Genomic DNA, 12,849 nt, shown 5'->3' on the forward strand with positions numbered 1-12,849 from the left:
AGCTGGTGGGGACTTATTGCCTCTACCTCCGCGTGGGCCTGACCGTGCTGCGCCTGAGACTGGGTGCTGTGTGCAGCTGCTATGAGCCAGCTGCGAGGCACTCGGACGGCCTCCTTTTTCCAGGGCAGGTCACTCCCCTCTGTCTTCCTTCGTTGGTGGCCTGGCTGAATTTTTTTAAAGCCACTATTTATAGTGGCAGGGGAAGTCAGGCCACGTACTGGCTTCCTGAAAGCTAGGTGAAATTGGTTTTCAGCCATTCCATTCGAGGCCCTTTCCACACGTGTTTCATGTGTTCACCACTGGGTTTTGTCTCTGTTAGTCTGTGCAGAGTGTCTGAGCACCTGTGGCAGCGAAGAGTTTAACTTATGAATTTCCTCACCTGGGATGCGAACTCTCAAATATAAGATGCTGTTTTATTTTATTTTTTTTAGTAACAAGTTGGGTTTTTTTGGTAGCAAAGTCATTTGTTATTGAGCTTGTAAATAAATAAATAAATGCACAGTGTTAAGGTGGTCGTGTACTGCAAACACTTAGAGATGAAAGAAAACACATCGAGCATATATGTGTACATGCAGGGCCTTGGACTGAATGGTATTTTGCTTATTAAAAAGGACATTGTGTGCTAAAATGAAGAGCTCCATATTTTATATTAGATATGTAGGTATATTTATGTAAACTTGCAGTTTTTTTATTTTTGTTTGTACATCTGTGTATATACGTGTACACACACTTTAAAAGTCTGAGCTCTATTTCTTTAGAAAAGCGCATCTGTCCCTTTTCCCATTAGCCTGCTTCTCATTAATGTAGTGAGGTTCTCCAATGTATAATTGATGCCTTACTGTGTTTATAGGTTTAATACATTTTTAAGAACCAAATTACAGAGTTGATACCAACATACTTGCTAATGCATCACAGCATAATTCAATCTGCATCGCATCTTTTATGTCATTTATACAAGATATATTTGGATGACATATTTTAGTATTGTTTGTTACTGGCATGTATGTATATAAATAAAAATAATGATATATCTAATGATAAAATACAGAGTTCTTCATTAGCACACGGTGTCTTTTTTAAATAAGCAGACAGCCAGTCAGTGTAACTGCCTGTTTGTTTAATTGATTATTTTTTTTAAGGATGTGACCTTAATAACACTCCCTGCATTTCAGTAGCATCGATCATATAAAACATTTTAAATAGTCTTACAAAAGCCCAATCTTGCTCTGTCCCCTGCAGGTCTCCACCTGCACAGATTTTATTGCGGAGTTGGGGCAACATTTTCAAAACAGAATTGTGAGCATTACATATAGCATTGTGTAATTTGAACTCCAACTGCATCTGGAAATATTTTAAGGTATGAAAAAATGTTATCTCTCTTTTTTCCCCAAAAAAATAAAAACCAGAAGAATTCGTGACTCAATGCAGCTGAAATGGAAATGTATTATTAGTCTTAAAAGTTGCTTTAATGTAGCTGTTGTCACATTTTGAAAAGTGGACTCAACTATTTTGTATTTGCTCTGCTGTAAAAGGTTCTATGTGTGGTGTCGGTGTGGAGTAACACATCTAATGCATATAAATTGTTTGGATTTAAGGTGGATCTTTAGAAATAGGCACCGCTGTTTTCAAGTGATATTATAGTGGCAGCAGCTTCAACGTCCAGCCCTTTGTTTTCTTTACACCTTGCCACCCTGCATGTACACAGTGTTGAATAGACTTATATTGATTCAATTCAAGTAATATGCAAGGAAAATATGATGGTAAAGTCTTGGAGTGGAAAGGTCTTGATATTTTGTGTGGACTATGAGAATTGAAGTCAATTCCCAGAACAATATTATGCAGCTGTTCAGTTATGTTGTGCAAAGGAACAGACATTTGCTTCTTCATGGAGGAATAAAAGGTTAAAACCTTGTATATTCAGGTAGACAAATGTTCAGTCTCCTCTTTTCCTTATACTGGTAGGAGATAATTATAACAATACAGTTGATTTTTCTCATTTGCATAATTACTCTTCATAAGGTCCCAGTTACATTTTTTTTAATGGGTGAAGAAGTTATCTTCTCTAGCTTCCCATTGTAAAACCTTGTTTCAGTACATTTTGGAATGAAGTTTTCCATGTTAATACCTGCGTTGGGCTGACTTTTTTGAAAGTTCCAGGAAAAACACATGATTTAGTCATTCCCAAGAATGACAGGTAGCTGAATACATTGTTTACGCTTTGTATGCTTGTGGCTGCCCTGGTACAAGGCACTGAAACTGAGAGAAGAGAGACCGTCTTCTTTGTGATATCAACCTTCTTGGTGGCACCCAGACCACTTGGAGGAAGAAACATTCTGGCCTCTAAGGAAAACAGAGAAAAGCTGAATCAATGCAGAGGGATAGATTTCGGGATGGGAGCCTGCTTGAGTTAATGGGGGCAAAGACTGAAATGAGACAGCTGGGAAGCGGGGAACTGATGCACAGATAGTGGCAGAAGGGGTCAGGCTGGATGAGACTGTATAGAAGGGTCTGTGACCACTAGACCAAAACTGTCTTCCAGAACCAAGAATGGAATCCAAGATTCGTGTGTGTGTTCCTTCCACCCGTCTTGTGGCCAGCCCACGTAGAGGATGATGAGCTGCCATTGCTAGTAGTTAATGATACCACAAGTGATACTCTCTTCTGAGGTTCTAAAATTTCCAAATCTGGTGATGGCCCAGGTGGGTGTCAGAATGATTCTGCATAATGGACTTTCTTTTGAATGTTCTGGTTTGCTGTTAAAAACACAAAAATCCAAGAAAACCTTCAAAATTGCTTGGTAAGCCCCTACATTAAAACAACATTACTGTAGTAAGATCAAACCCTAAAATAGAAACTGAAAATTCCAGAGAGGGGGCTGCCTATGCAACTCTGATAGGACAATTACGTGACCGTATTCTACTTTTCCAGAGGACCCTCTTCATTCAGTGCACAAGACAGACAATGTTTACCAAACAGCTATTCAGTATTGTTCAGTGTATGGCCTCATGTTGCCTTCACTGCATAATATTGACACCCAGATCTGAAGATAGGAAATCCTGTAAAGAAATAAGTGATTATGTGTGGATCTCTTCACTATAATACACAAGCGCTTCAGAGACACTAATGGATTTATTTTTGAAAGACTCGAGTTAGATGAGGGGGTGGATGGGAAAGTGAAGCGGAGAGATGAAAAGCAAAAGTACCTGTTAATTTTGGGTGTTCCATTTGTGACCTTTAGAACCTGATATCATTTAAATTGCACTTTGTGTGTTCAAATGCATCTCCCATTGACTTCATTTTCAGTTGAAAGCTCAGCACTTCTATAAATCAGAATCCAGAGTCTTAAATTAGATACCTAGAAAATAAGGAATACTCAAGTAGTGGCCATCTGTGTAAAGTCTGGTTTAGATTTATTTGCGTAGAATCGTGTAGAAACGGGTTTAAATTCTAGTCTCTTGGACAACAGTGAACTACCTTAACCACAAAATTATTTTCTCTTTCGACACACTCTTGCCTTGTTCAACACCAGCATTTCAACTTCAGCATGTAAAGCAGAGGTCTTACAGATAATAGCCACATTCATTACATAGTCATATTTCTTCTCTGAAGTCAGCTGTATATCCTATTGAAAGGCAGGAGTTCTGAGGGGAAAATAGTATGTGAACATGTAATTAAAGGTTATCATAATGCATACAAGGGGTCCAAATTAAGTTTGTACAAGCAACCTTACTTTGATTTCTAATTTTGTCCTTGAATTTGCAAGCTTAATGTTCTTTTAATTGATAAAGCTGGTGAAGTGAGAGATCATGAAGAGTACTTTTCTGTTGTGACTCAGTTCCTTCTCTTTAGTGAGGAATTATATTGTATTCCATTTACTTTGATTAATTAGGTTGATTTGTTGTTTTCAGGATGGTGAGCACAGGAAGAGAACTGCCAGAAAATCTGTGTGAAACTTGCTGTTAAATTAAGAGAATTTACTATTGTGTCCATCATGGAGAAACAACAGTTTGTTTTGGGTAACCGGGAAAGTGGGACTGTGTCTGGTGCAGCACCCACTTTTTTTGTTATCTTGAAACAGCAGCAAGGAAATGGGAAAGCTGATCAAGGAATTCTGGTAGCAAATCGTGATGCTTGTGCTCTTGCCAGCAGTGTGACAAATCCAGTCAAATCCAAAGTCAAGACCTGCCTTCCAGCTGATTGTGTCTCAGGGGGCATCACTGTCACCTTGGATAACAACAGTATGTGGAATGAGTTCTACCATCGCAACACTGAGATGATTCTGACCAAGCAGGGGAGGCGTATGTTCCCATACTGCCGGTACTGGATTACAGGCCTAGATTCCAACCAGAAATACATTCTAGTCATGGACATCTCTCCTGTGGACAATCACCGCTATAAATGGAATGGTCGTTGGTGGGAGCCCAGTGGGAAGGCCGAGCCCCATGTTCTGGGGCGAGTGTTTATTCATCCAGAGTCACCTTCTACTGGTCAGTACTGGATGCACCAGCCAGTGTCTTTCTACAAACTCAAGCTTACCAACAATACTCTGGACCAGGAAGGACATATTATTTTGCACTCCATGCACCGCTATCTGCCACGACTTCATTTGGTACCAGCAGACAAAGCCACAGAAGTTATCCAGCTAAATGGCCCTGATGTCCACACCTTTACCTTCCCACAGACCGAATTCTTTGCTGTGACAGCCTATCAGAACATTCAGATTACACAGCTGAAAATAGACTACAACCCTTTTGCTAAAGGATTCAGAGACGATGGACTGAATAGTAGACCTCAGCGTGATATAAAGCAAAATAATAACTCGGAACAGGAGGGAGGTAGTGTTTCCAGCTCTCCCAGCAATCGTGGTCGTTCCATGGAAGCTGATGGATTAGATTCACAGCAGAGGGATCTAGAGTCTTCATTCAGTGGTCAGAATCCATCGGACATGGACTTGGAGAAAGACTCCTTTAATGCAGAACGGGACTTCCTAGGCTTCCTGGATGCTGACATGCCTTCTGGTGGTGTCCCAAAGTTAAAGCAAGAAGTATCTGAAAGGTAGGAATACATTTAATTTTTGGTCATTGGCTGGGCACTCAGTAAAATGTGATGTGGTTTGGTGGTGGGAGGATTTATACTGAAAACTTAGTTGACCTGATAATCCAGGATGATTTTAGGTTATAAGCCTCTCAGCAAAGTTTTAGGGGATGAAAATTTCATGTCTCAATACTTCTGTTTCCCCAGTGCTCCAGATAAATCAGATTTTTAGAGGTCAGAACCTATCACCCTATACCTATTGACTTTCCTTTGAAGTCTGCTTGAGGCTCCTGTGTGCTGCACATGCCTTCCTTCCAAGTCCATCAGAGTACATGTTAGTGTGGTTTTACCCAACCTACCATTTCCCTGCACCTTCTACTGTCTTCCATTAGTTATGTGGCCTGTAACACTGCACCTGTGTTCCTACCAGCTCCTATTACATGTGTGCATCAATACAGTCTGTCTAACCCCCCTGTTTTTCCATGCCTCCCATTGGTTTCTTTTGCTTTGCATTGGTTTCATTAAGCAATGTTGTAGAGTGGTCTGTACATACTACCAGTCTGCTTGTGGCAACAGATCACTCGAAGGAGCTGAAATCTGTAGGAAAAAGTAACTTCTTCTCTTCCTTATTTACAAGCTTCCTGCGGTGTTTGCTAGCACCTAGGGTGCTACCATACTTAGGGTGACCATATGTCCTGAATTCTGCCTGCCCAGTACACCTTGCCGCTTCGCCTCCTCACTGGACTCTAGCCCAGGACTTTTGACCAACTGGCCGAGACTGGCCTATGGAATTTGGGAGTGTCCAGGCCCAACTGGGACGGATGGTTATCCCAAGCATACTGGACTCTTTGGTACATTTCTGTAAGGCAGTGCAGCAGTAAGTGGCCTAGTAGTTCATGGAGTCAATACCATAGGACTACCAAAATGCATGTAGTCCAATTGTAAAAAACCACTTTTGTAGAAAAGAGTTTTTCAATGTATAGTGTATTGGTAAAGCCACTCCAGCAGGATTTTACTGACTTTTAGAGCAAGGAAAGGTTCCCAAACACTGAGTGTCCCTTCACAATTTCTTTTTTTGCTCTTGCAGAGGCTGTTTCTTTGTTTATTAGGGTATCGCTGAGTGAATTTTTAACTGTCAGACTGGTAGCTTTTGAGCTCTGTGGTGATATTTTGTAATAATACTGGAATTACATGGAGGTCTAAGAAATTGCTCTCTTTTCATTACAGCCTTTTCCAGACTTGATACAGTTTGCCCTATACTTTTTATGTGTGTTTTAAAGTTAAACATCTGAGAGAAGCCCCTAGGTCAAGTGACCTGGATCTATCATCTTCTTACTAAAGTACTCGTTTTATTTTTTTTTTAAGAGTACCTCTAGGTGAAATGGGAAGATGCTAATTAAAGATATTTCTTGTCATCATAGATTTTGTTGCTTTATTTTCAGTATTGCTTGTCAAAAATCCATGTAAAAATAAATGTATCCTTTTGAGATAAATACGTTCAGACTTTGAAAAATGTTCTTAAAAAAGATCCCTCCTCCCTTTCCTAGGCCAATATCAACCTCAGAAGATTTTAATTTTAACATGAGCAAGGTGTTGCAAATATTTTAATGTACGTCTCTACATTTTAGCCTTCTGGCCTGTGATTGGACACTCGGGCACAAAGGATTTATGGGCGTGTTTTTTTTTTTTTGCTTTGGCCATAGCAATAGTGTCTTGTGTAATTGCAAGGAAAATTGCCTGAACATCCAAAATGCATCTCTCAAGGAGTCTTAAGTTCCCTTGCATCTGAAAGGCCTTTATCAAAATGATATCATTCATGCAGTTTTTATGCAGACTGGGTTTTCATTTAGAAAAATTGTTTGAAGATTTGTTCAAATTTAACACTTTTTTTCAGCAGTCCACCTCTTAAATTTAGGATGAAAAACTTATTCTAAAAGTATAGACAGAATTTCACTCTAGTAGTCTAAGCAGAGCAGGCATTTAACTATTTTGGAACCCGGAACTTTGTTTCATCTTTGTGGGACAGAGGTTGACATGGATCCTTTTTCAACAACAGATGACATAAACTTACTTATAGAAGTAGGTGACGTATGCTGACTTACAGAAACCTTTTTTCCAAAGAAAGAATTAAAAACTTTCTCCTTTGGCATGACTCGCACGTCTGATTTATCATTAAAATAATATAAAAAGGGATATTGTATAGTAGTGATTCCTAAATTGTGGGTTATGGATGACTTGTGGTCACTCATTAATTTATTGTACAAGCCCCAACAGAATCTTGGTTTGCAATGTTTATAATCATTTGAAGTTGTGTAGTAGAAGTCTCTTTAAGTATTAACAAATATTTAGCCTAGACAATTAGAGCAAAATATCATCTATACTTTTGGAATAAGTGTTTTTTCATCCTGAATTTAAGAAGTGGACTGTAATTAGTTAAGCTAGTTTTTTCAAGTACAGCATGTACATAATATTTCAGTTAAATTTTATCTGTATAGGCAGAGTCAGTGGAATTCTCTTATTTTAATGCCAAAGAAAGCTGACACAGATGTTACATTCCCTGAAGAACATAACTTTAATAAACTATTTAAGAGTCCCTTGTAAATTCTCAGGTTGTATTAGTATATAAAAAGTAAGTGATGATAAAATAAAATGTTTTAATTTATACCTAACTGAATCTCCTTTAAATTCAGAATATGATTTAGCCTTGAGGTATGGTGCTGTAATTGGCATCTCCATAGATTTTTCTTTTTCTTTGAATTACTAGCTGTATACAAGGAATGTCATCTTTTTTGTCGAATCTAGTAGGATCTTGGTTTCAAAAGTATAGTAAATACATTGAAAGGGATGATTGTTACAAAATTGCATCTACCTAATGATTTAAAACTTTTTCTAATGTGTTTTTGTAAGGCCTTGTCTACATGAGAGTTCTATATATAATCTGATTACTTAATTTGCAGTAATATCATTTTTAGTGCACAGATTATAAACACATTCAGTTAAATTTATTACTAAGGATTCTGGCTAAAAGCCTTGCTGCTGAAAACAACATGACAGACATACAACTATAATTACAAATAAATTTAAGCAAAAATAACAGAAATACAAATATAATAATAAAATAAAGCCAACCATTATACAAACATTATTCCTACTCCTAGAATTAATGTAATCAAGTATAAATATAGTATAAATGGTTAAAGTATAAATATAGTGAAAAATCAAATCATGAATCCATAAAAAATAGTGTATATAGGTCCACAATTGACACAGTAAAATCAAATATAAGGATAACATTTATCAATCATATCAACATTAAAGGATGTTTATAAACACGTTGTTATATCAGCATATAGTTAAATGATTTCTGCTTAGAAAAGGGTTTTATTTTAATTTGTATTTATCAGTTTCTTACTGTTTCAAGCTAAACTGGATATAAGGTGCACTTAAACTGATTTTACTATACATAAAACGGGCTGCACTGACTCAGTAAAAGTTCTTTAGAGTTTAAGGAAGTTGTACTTATTTACATAAAATGAGTACAACTTTCTTATGTAGACAAGGCCTTAATTTAAGATCAGTCCTTCACTGGCATTTTAAATCAAGGTATTATTGGAACCATGTATATTTCTTATGGATTGGAGTCAGGGGGTTGAAATATCTGTACACTTTTGTGAAAAGTAGAGTGTCTCCTAGAAAGTGAATCTTTCTTGTGGGGGATTTTAATCACAGTTTAAGAGTTCTTTAATAGCTGCTTTTTATATTTGTACAAGACTCCTCATTTTTTCAAAGTAGTGGTTTTCAACCTTTTTAGGGCCATGGCACCCACTTCTACTTACTTATATGTGGGAGCATCCCCCACTGAGAACCACTGTTGTTGCTGCCTCATCTTAGCTTTATGCTTCTCAACCAGGTTCTGGTATCTCCAGATGAAACTGTGCTGCGTACTTGCTGCATATCCAGCCTGGGAAAGGCTGTGCCATGTTCATGCACTCCTCCTACGTTAAGGCTCTCAAATCAGCCTAAAGCGGGCACTGCCTTATGCTTCCTGCTCCAGAGCCCCTTGTGTTCCTCCTGGAAACAAGCAGACCAGACAGATCCACCCATGCTTCTGTTTCCAGGAGTAATATAGGGGGTGCTGGACTAGGAAGGGCTACATGGCACAACGCAGTTTTGCTGCCTGCTTTACTCTGATTAGAGACCCCTAATGCAGGAGGAGTGTGTGGGGCAGTTTTATGTGGCCACTCCTGCCATGGCATTCTTGAGGGTACCTTGCTGCACCTTGGTTGAAAATGCTTTTTCAAGGCAGTAGGAATTTGGAAATGTTTCTCATGCATTTCTTTATGGTCTAATATTACATCTCGTGGGGGCATCCCCAAGACTTCTGGGCTTGGGCTTGCATGTAGGATGCCTGCTAATGGATTTGGGAGTATCTGAAGTCCCAGGGTGAGAGCCTGGGACAAAGGATACTTGTCGGTTGTAGCGCCATACGTGGTGTTTTAGAATGCTTGAGCAGGCAGAACTCAATCAGTGTGGGTTTTGGAACGATTGGGTTTTGCTCAATTGATATGATTTGGAACTGATTTGGCTGATGTGACCTGGAACATAAACAGTTTTTTTAATTAATATATTTAATGGGGGGCAAGTACATCCAGTGTATTTTAGAAAGAAGTCTTTTTTTTTTCTGTTTAAGGGTGTGTATATGTCAATTTCTGGTAATAGAATAATAATCTAGGATTTGGAAATTTTTCCTAATAACAGTTAAGCATACCAACCCAAATACCATCCAATTGCCAAAAACATTGTAGCATACTTTTTAACAAATACAGTGATGGTGTATTGGTATTTGCTGTATTTTACTGTAGGGTTGCCAATCATGTTTCTGTTTGACTTAAAGCACTCAACAGGAGGGTAGTTTTGTTATGTTTTCTCTTCCTTCTGCCTTGGGTTATGTTGACTCTCTTTTCCTATTGTTTGTAGAACATATGCTTTCTTTGATTTCCTTATGTTCCCTTACATCCTTTTGTGGGTTTTTTTTTCCTTCTTTGTGTTTGTTTTTCTAACTTTACTTGCTCAGAAAGATCTTTTTCCAACCTTTTACTGAAGTAGTCAGTCAGTCATCTTCTCTGATGATGATTCCCCATGCTCAATTCTTTTCCTGCATGTACTACTTCCCACCAGTTCATTCATGGTGTCACTCCTGCTTCTCCTTAACTTTCTTGGGGGTAATTTGGACTTGTTTTACAGCAGTCATTCTTGATGGCGTATATGCAAGAGCAAAATATTGAGGGTTTATTGGGGGGGGTGGAGAATTGCTCTGTATCAGGCATATAAATTAATTGACCATTATTTTTTTGTGTGTTCAGATGATGACTGTTTCACCCCATGTGGTGCATTATCAGGAATTTAAAAAATGTGGTACACTTTCAGGTTACGATATTAACCTGGGGTAGAGCATAGTGCTAATCCTTAATTGGGATGGGGAAACTGTTGCAGGGAAAAATCATCAATTTGTTATCTTTTAAAGATGCTAAGCAGTAATTATTATTCATAAAAAGCTGGGCTACATAAACACATTATTTATACCCAGAAAAGTTGGGTCTGAAAAGTCCATACACTGCCATTTTCCCTGAAAATGCATTTAAAAAACAAAACAAAAAGAAACTAAATATTAGTCTTGGGCTATAAATAATTGCGGGCTAGGTTTAGTGATGAAGTTCAGCATATTATTCTCTGAAATTTATGTTGCTTAATATCTGTTTCCACTCCTGCATATGCTTTTCAGCTATGCTTCATTTCCATAGCTTACTGCCAGATTTTGGCAGTAATAGCAAAATGGATGAAATATCTAGAGGTGTACAGACACACAGGTCCGATATCGGATTGGTATTGATATAATGAAAATTTGCTGTATCGGAAATCGGCCTGATGTGGCCAATAAACAGCCCGTGTATGCACGCAGCATGTAGGCGGCGAGGAGTATAGATCCGCAGCTTGGAGAGCTGCATCCAGCTGGTAAGTCAGTTGTGGACAGGGAGGGAAGGGGCGTGTGGGGGGGTAGATCAGGGGCTCATCAGTGAGGGAGGGAGTGGGGTTGGGGCAGGCGCTGCCCAGCTGGGGTTGGGTGGGTGCAGGAGGGAACCGTTTCTCGTCCGGGGAGTGCGGGGGGAGGGGGGCAGCGCCCATCGCTGTGCACACCCTGCGGGGGGAGGGGGTATGTGCCCCCAGATCTGCACAGGGCAGGGCAGGCTGCAGCTGTGGGCCGGGGCTGTGCTGAGCTCTTCCCAACAGGGGGCTCGGCCGGGGTGTGCTTGGGGCAGGCAGCAGTGGTGCTGGGAGAGGGAGTTGGGGTTATGGCAAATTTTGGGGTGGCTACGCCCCTCCCCCACCCGTAGCCCTTCCTAGTGCTGCTGCTGCCTAACTCAAGCACAGCCCAGCCCCTGCTCCTTTGCCGGGAAGAGCCCAGCATGGCCCCACCCTGTGTAGATCTGGGGGCATGTGCCCCCCATGCCCTCCTGTGGTACATGCAGTGGCAGGAGCTTCCCTACCTTCCCCCCCCCCCCGATGAGTCACAGCTGTGTCCCACGCCTGCTCCACGCTGCTGGGCAGTGCCTGCCCCAGCCCCTGCCTCCCTCCCTCACTGCAGGGGGCCTTGATCTGCCCCCACACCCTTTTCCTCCCCCCTCCCCTTCCACCACAACCGACTTACCAACTGCACACAGCTCTCCATGCTGTATTGGAAATGGCATCGGTATCGACCAATATGCTTCCTTAAAAATCGGTTATTGCTATCAGTCCCAAAAATCTCTATCGGTGCACGCCTAGAAATATTTGTCTGTCCCAGGACAACCCATTGGATAAGGGTGGGATTGCACCTACAGTTAGGTTTGTAATGTCTAACTGTGGACCAGATACTTCTGTCTCTGGCTGGCACTTGGTTAAATTCATGTAGTCAGTTGACTTCATTTCTAGCTCAACATCATTTGAGTTACTTTAAACTTGCATTGGTGAACTGAGAGTAGCCCAGTGGCTTTCATACTTGCAGGTAGGGTGAGATTTCTTATGGGTAATGTTAAAACACCAGTTACATTTAGGGGTTGTCTGCAAGGACACACTCAAAGTTAAGATTAGCGAACTAAAACTGAAGTTAATGCACATAAGGCACTAATTTATGCCTAAGTGGAGGCTTATATTCAGAAATAAAATGGCATAATGAGCGCAATGAAGGAAGGTCACTTCTGCATAAAGTTGTTCACACTGATTAGGCCTGTGCAAAGTGGCAAGTATTTCTTTCAGATTTGGTCGATTCGGAGGGACAGATTTGATTCAGAGATTTGAATCACTGTCCCAATTCGATTCGGCTGAATCGGATCCGAAGAATCGGTGCTGCTTCAGAGATTTGGCCATAGACTAAACAGGCATCAGTCCTCACCATGCTGGACACAGCTGCCTCCAGCTGCTAAGTCTGCTGTGGTAGGAAGAAAGGGGAGGGGAGAGGTGTGGGGGTTGGGGGCAGATCAGCGCCTCCACAGCGAGGGAGGGATTGGGGCTGCGGCTGGGTCAAGCCTAGGTGGGGAAACGTGGGATGCAGGCGCGGCAGTGCTATCCCCTGCTGCAGCTTGCCCAGCTGGGGCAAAGGGAAGGGGGACGCAATATAGGCACAGCTTGCTCAGAGTGGAAAGGGGCAAGTGGCAGCAAGGCATAGCCTCCATTCCCAGCGCTGCCACACCTGCATCCTGCACTATGCCCTGCTGCTGCTTGCCCAGCCAGGGCAGGGGGGCATGGGTGCAGCAGTGCTGGGAGGGGGGCTGTGGTTTG

General features: G+C 40.9%; 1 protein-coding gene across 1 annotated transcript in view; it reads left to right on the forward strand.

The window, feature by feature from the left end:
• Positions 1–12,849, forward strand: part of MGA (MGA, MAX dimerization protein) — an 87,675-nt gene that overhangs the window by 13,491 nt on the left and 61,335 nt on the right. Inside the window, 3 exon segments of the mRNA XM_025205276.1 lie at positions 1,240–1,357; positions 2,540–2,699; positions 3,909–5,055. Of these exon segments, the coding sequence (XP_025061061.1) occupies positions 3,992–5,055 (1,064 nt within the window). The 5' untranslated portion in view covers positions 1,240–1,357; positions 2,540–2,699; positions 3,909–3,991.

This window comes from Alligator sinensis, unplaced genomic scaffold, assembly GCF_000455745.1.
Source record: "Alligator sinensis unplaced genomic scaffold, ASM45574v1 scaffold108_1, whole genome shotgun sequence".
In the NCBI taxonomy this organism is placed as follows: domain Eukaryota; kingdom Metazoa; phylum Chordata; order Crocodylia; family Alligatoridae; genus Alligator; species Alligator sinensis.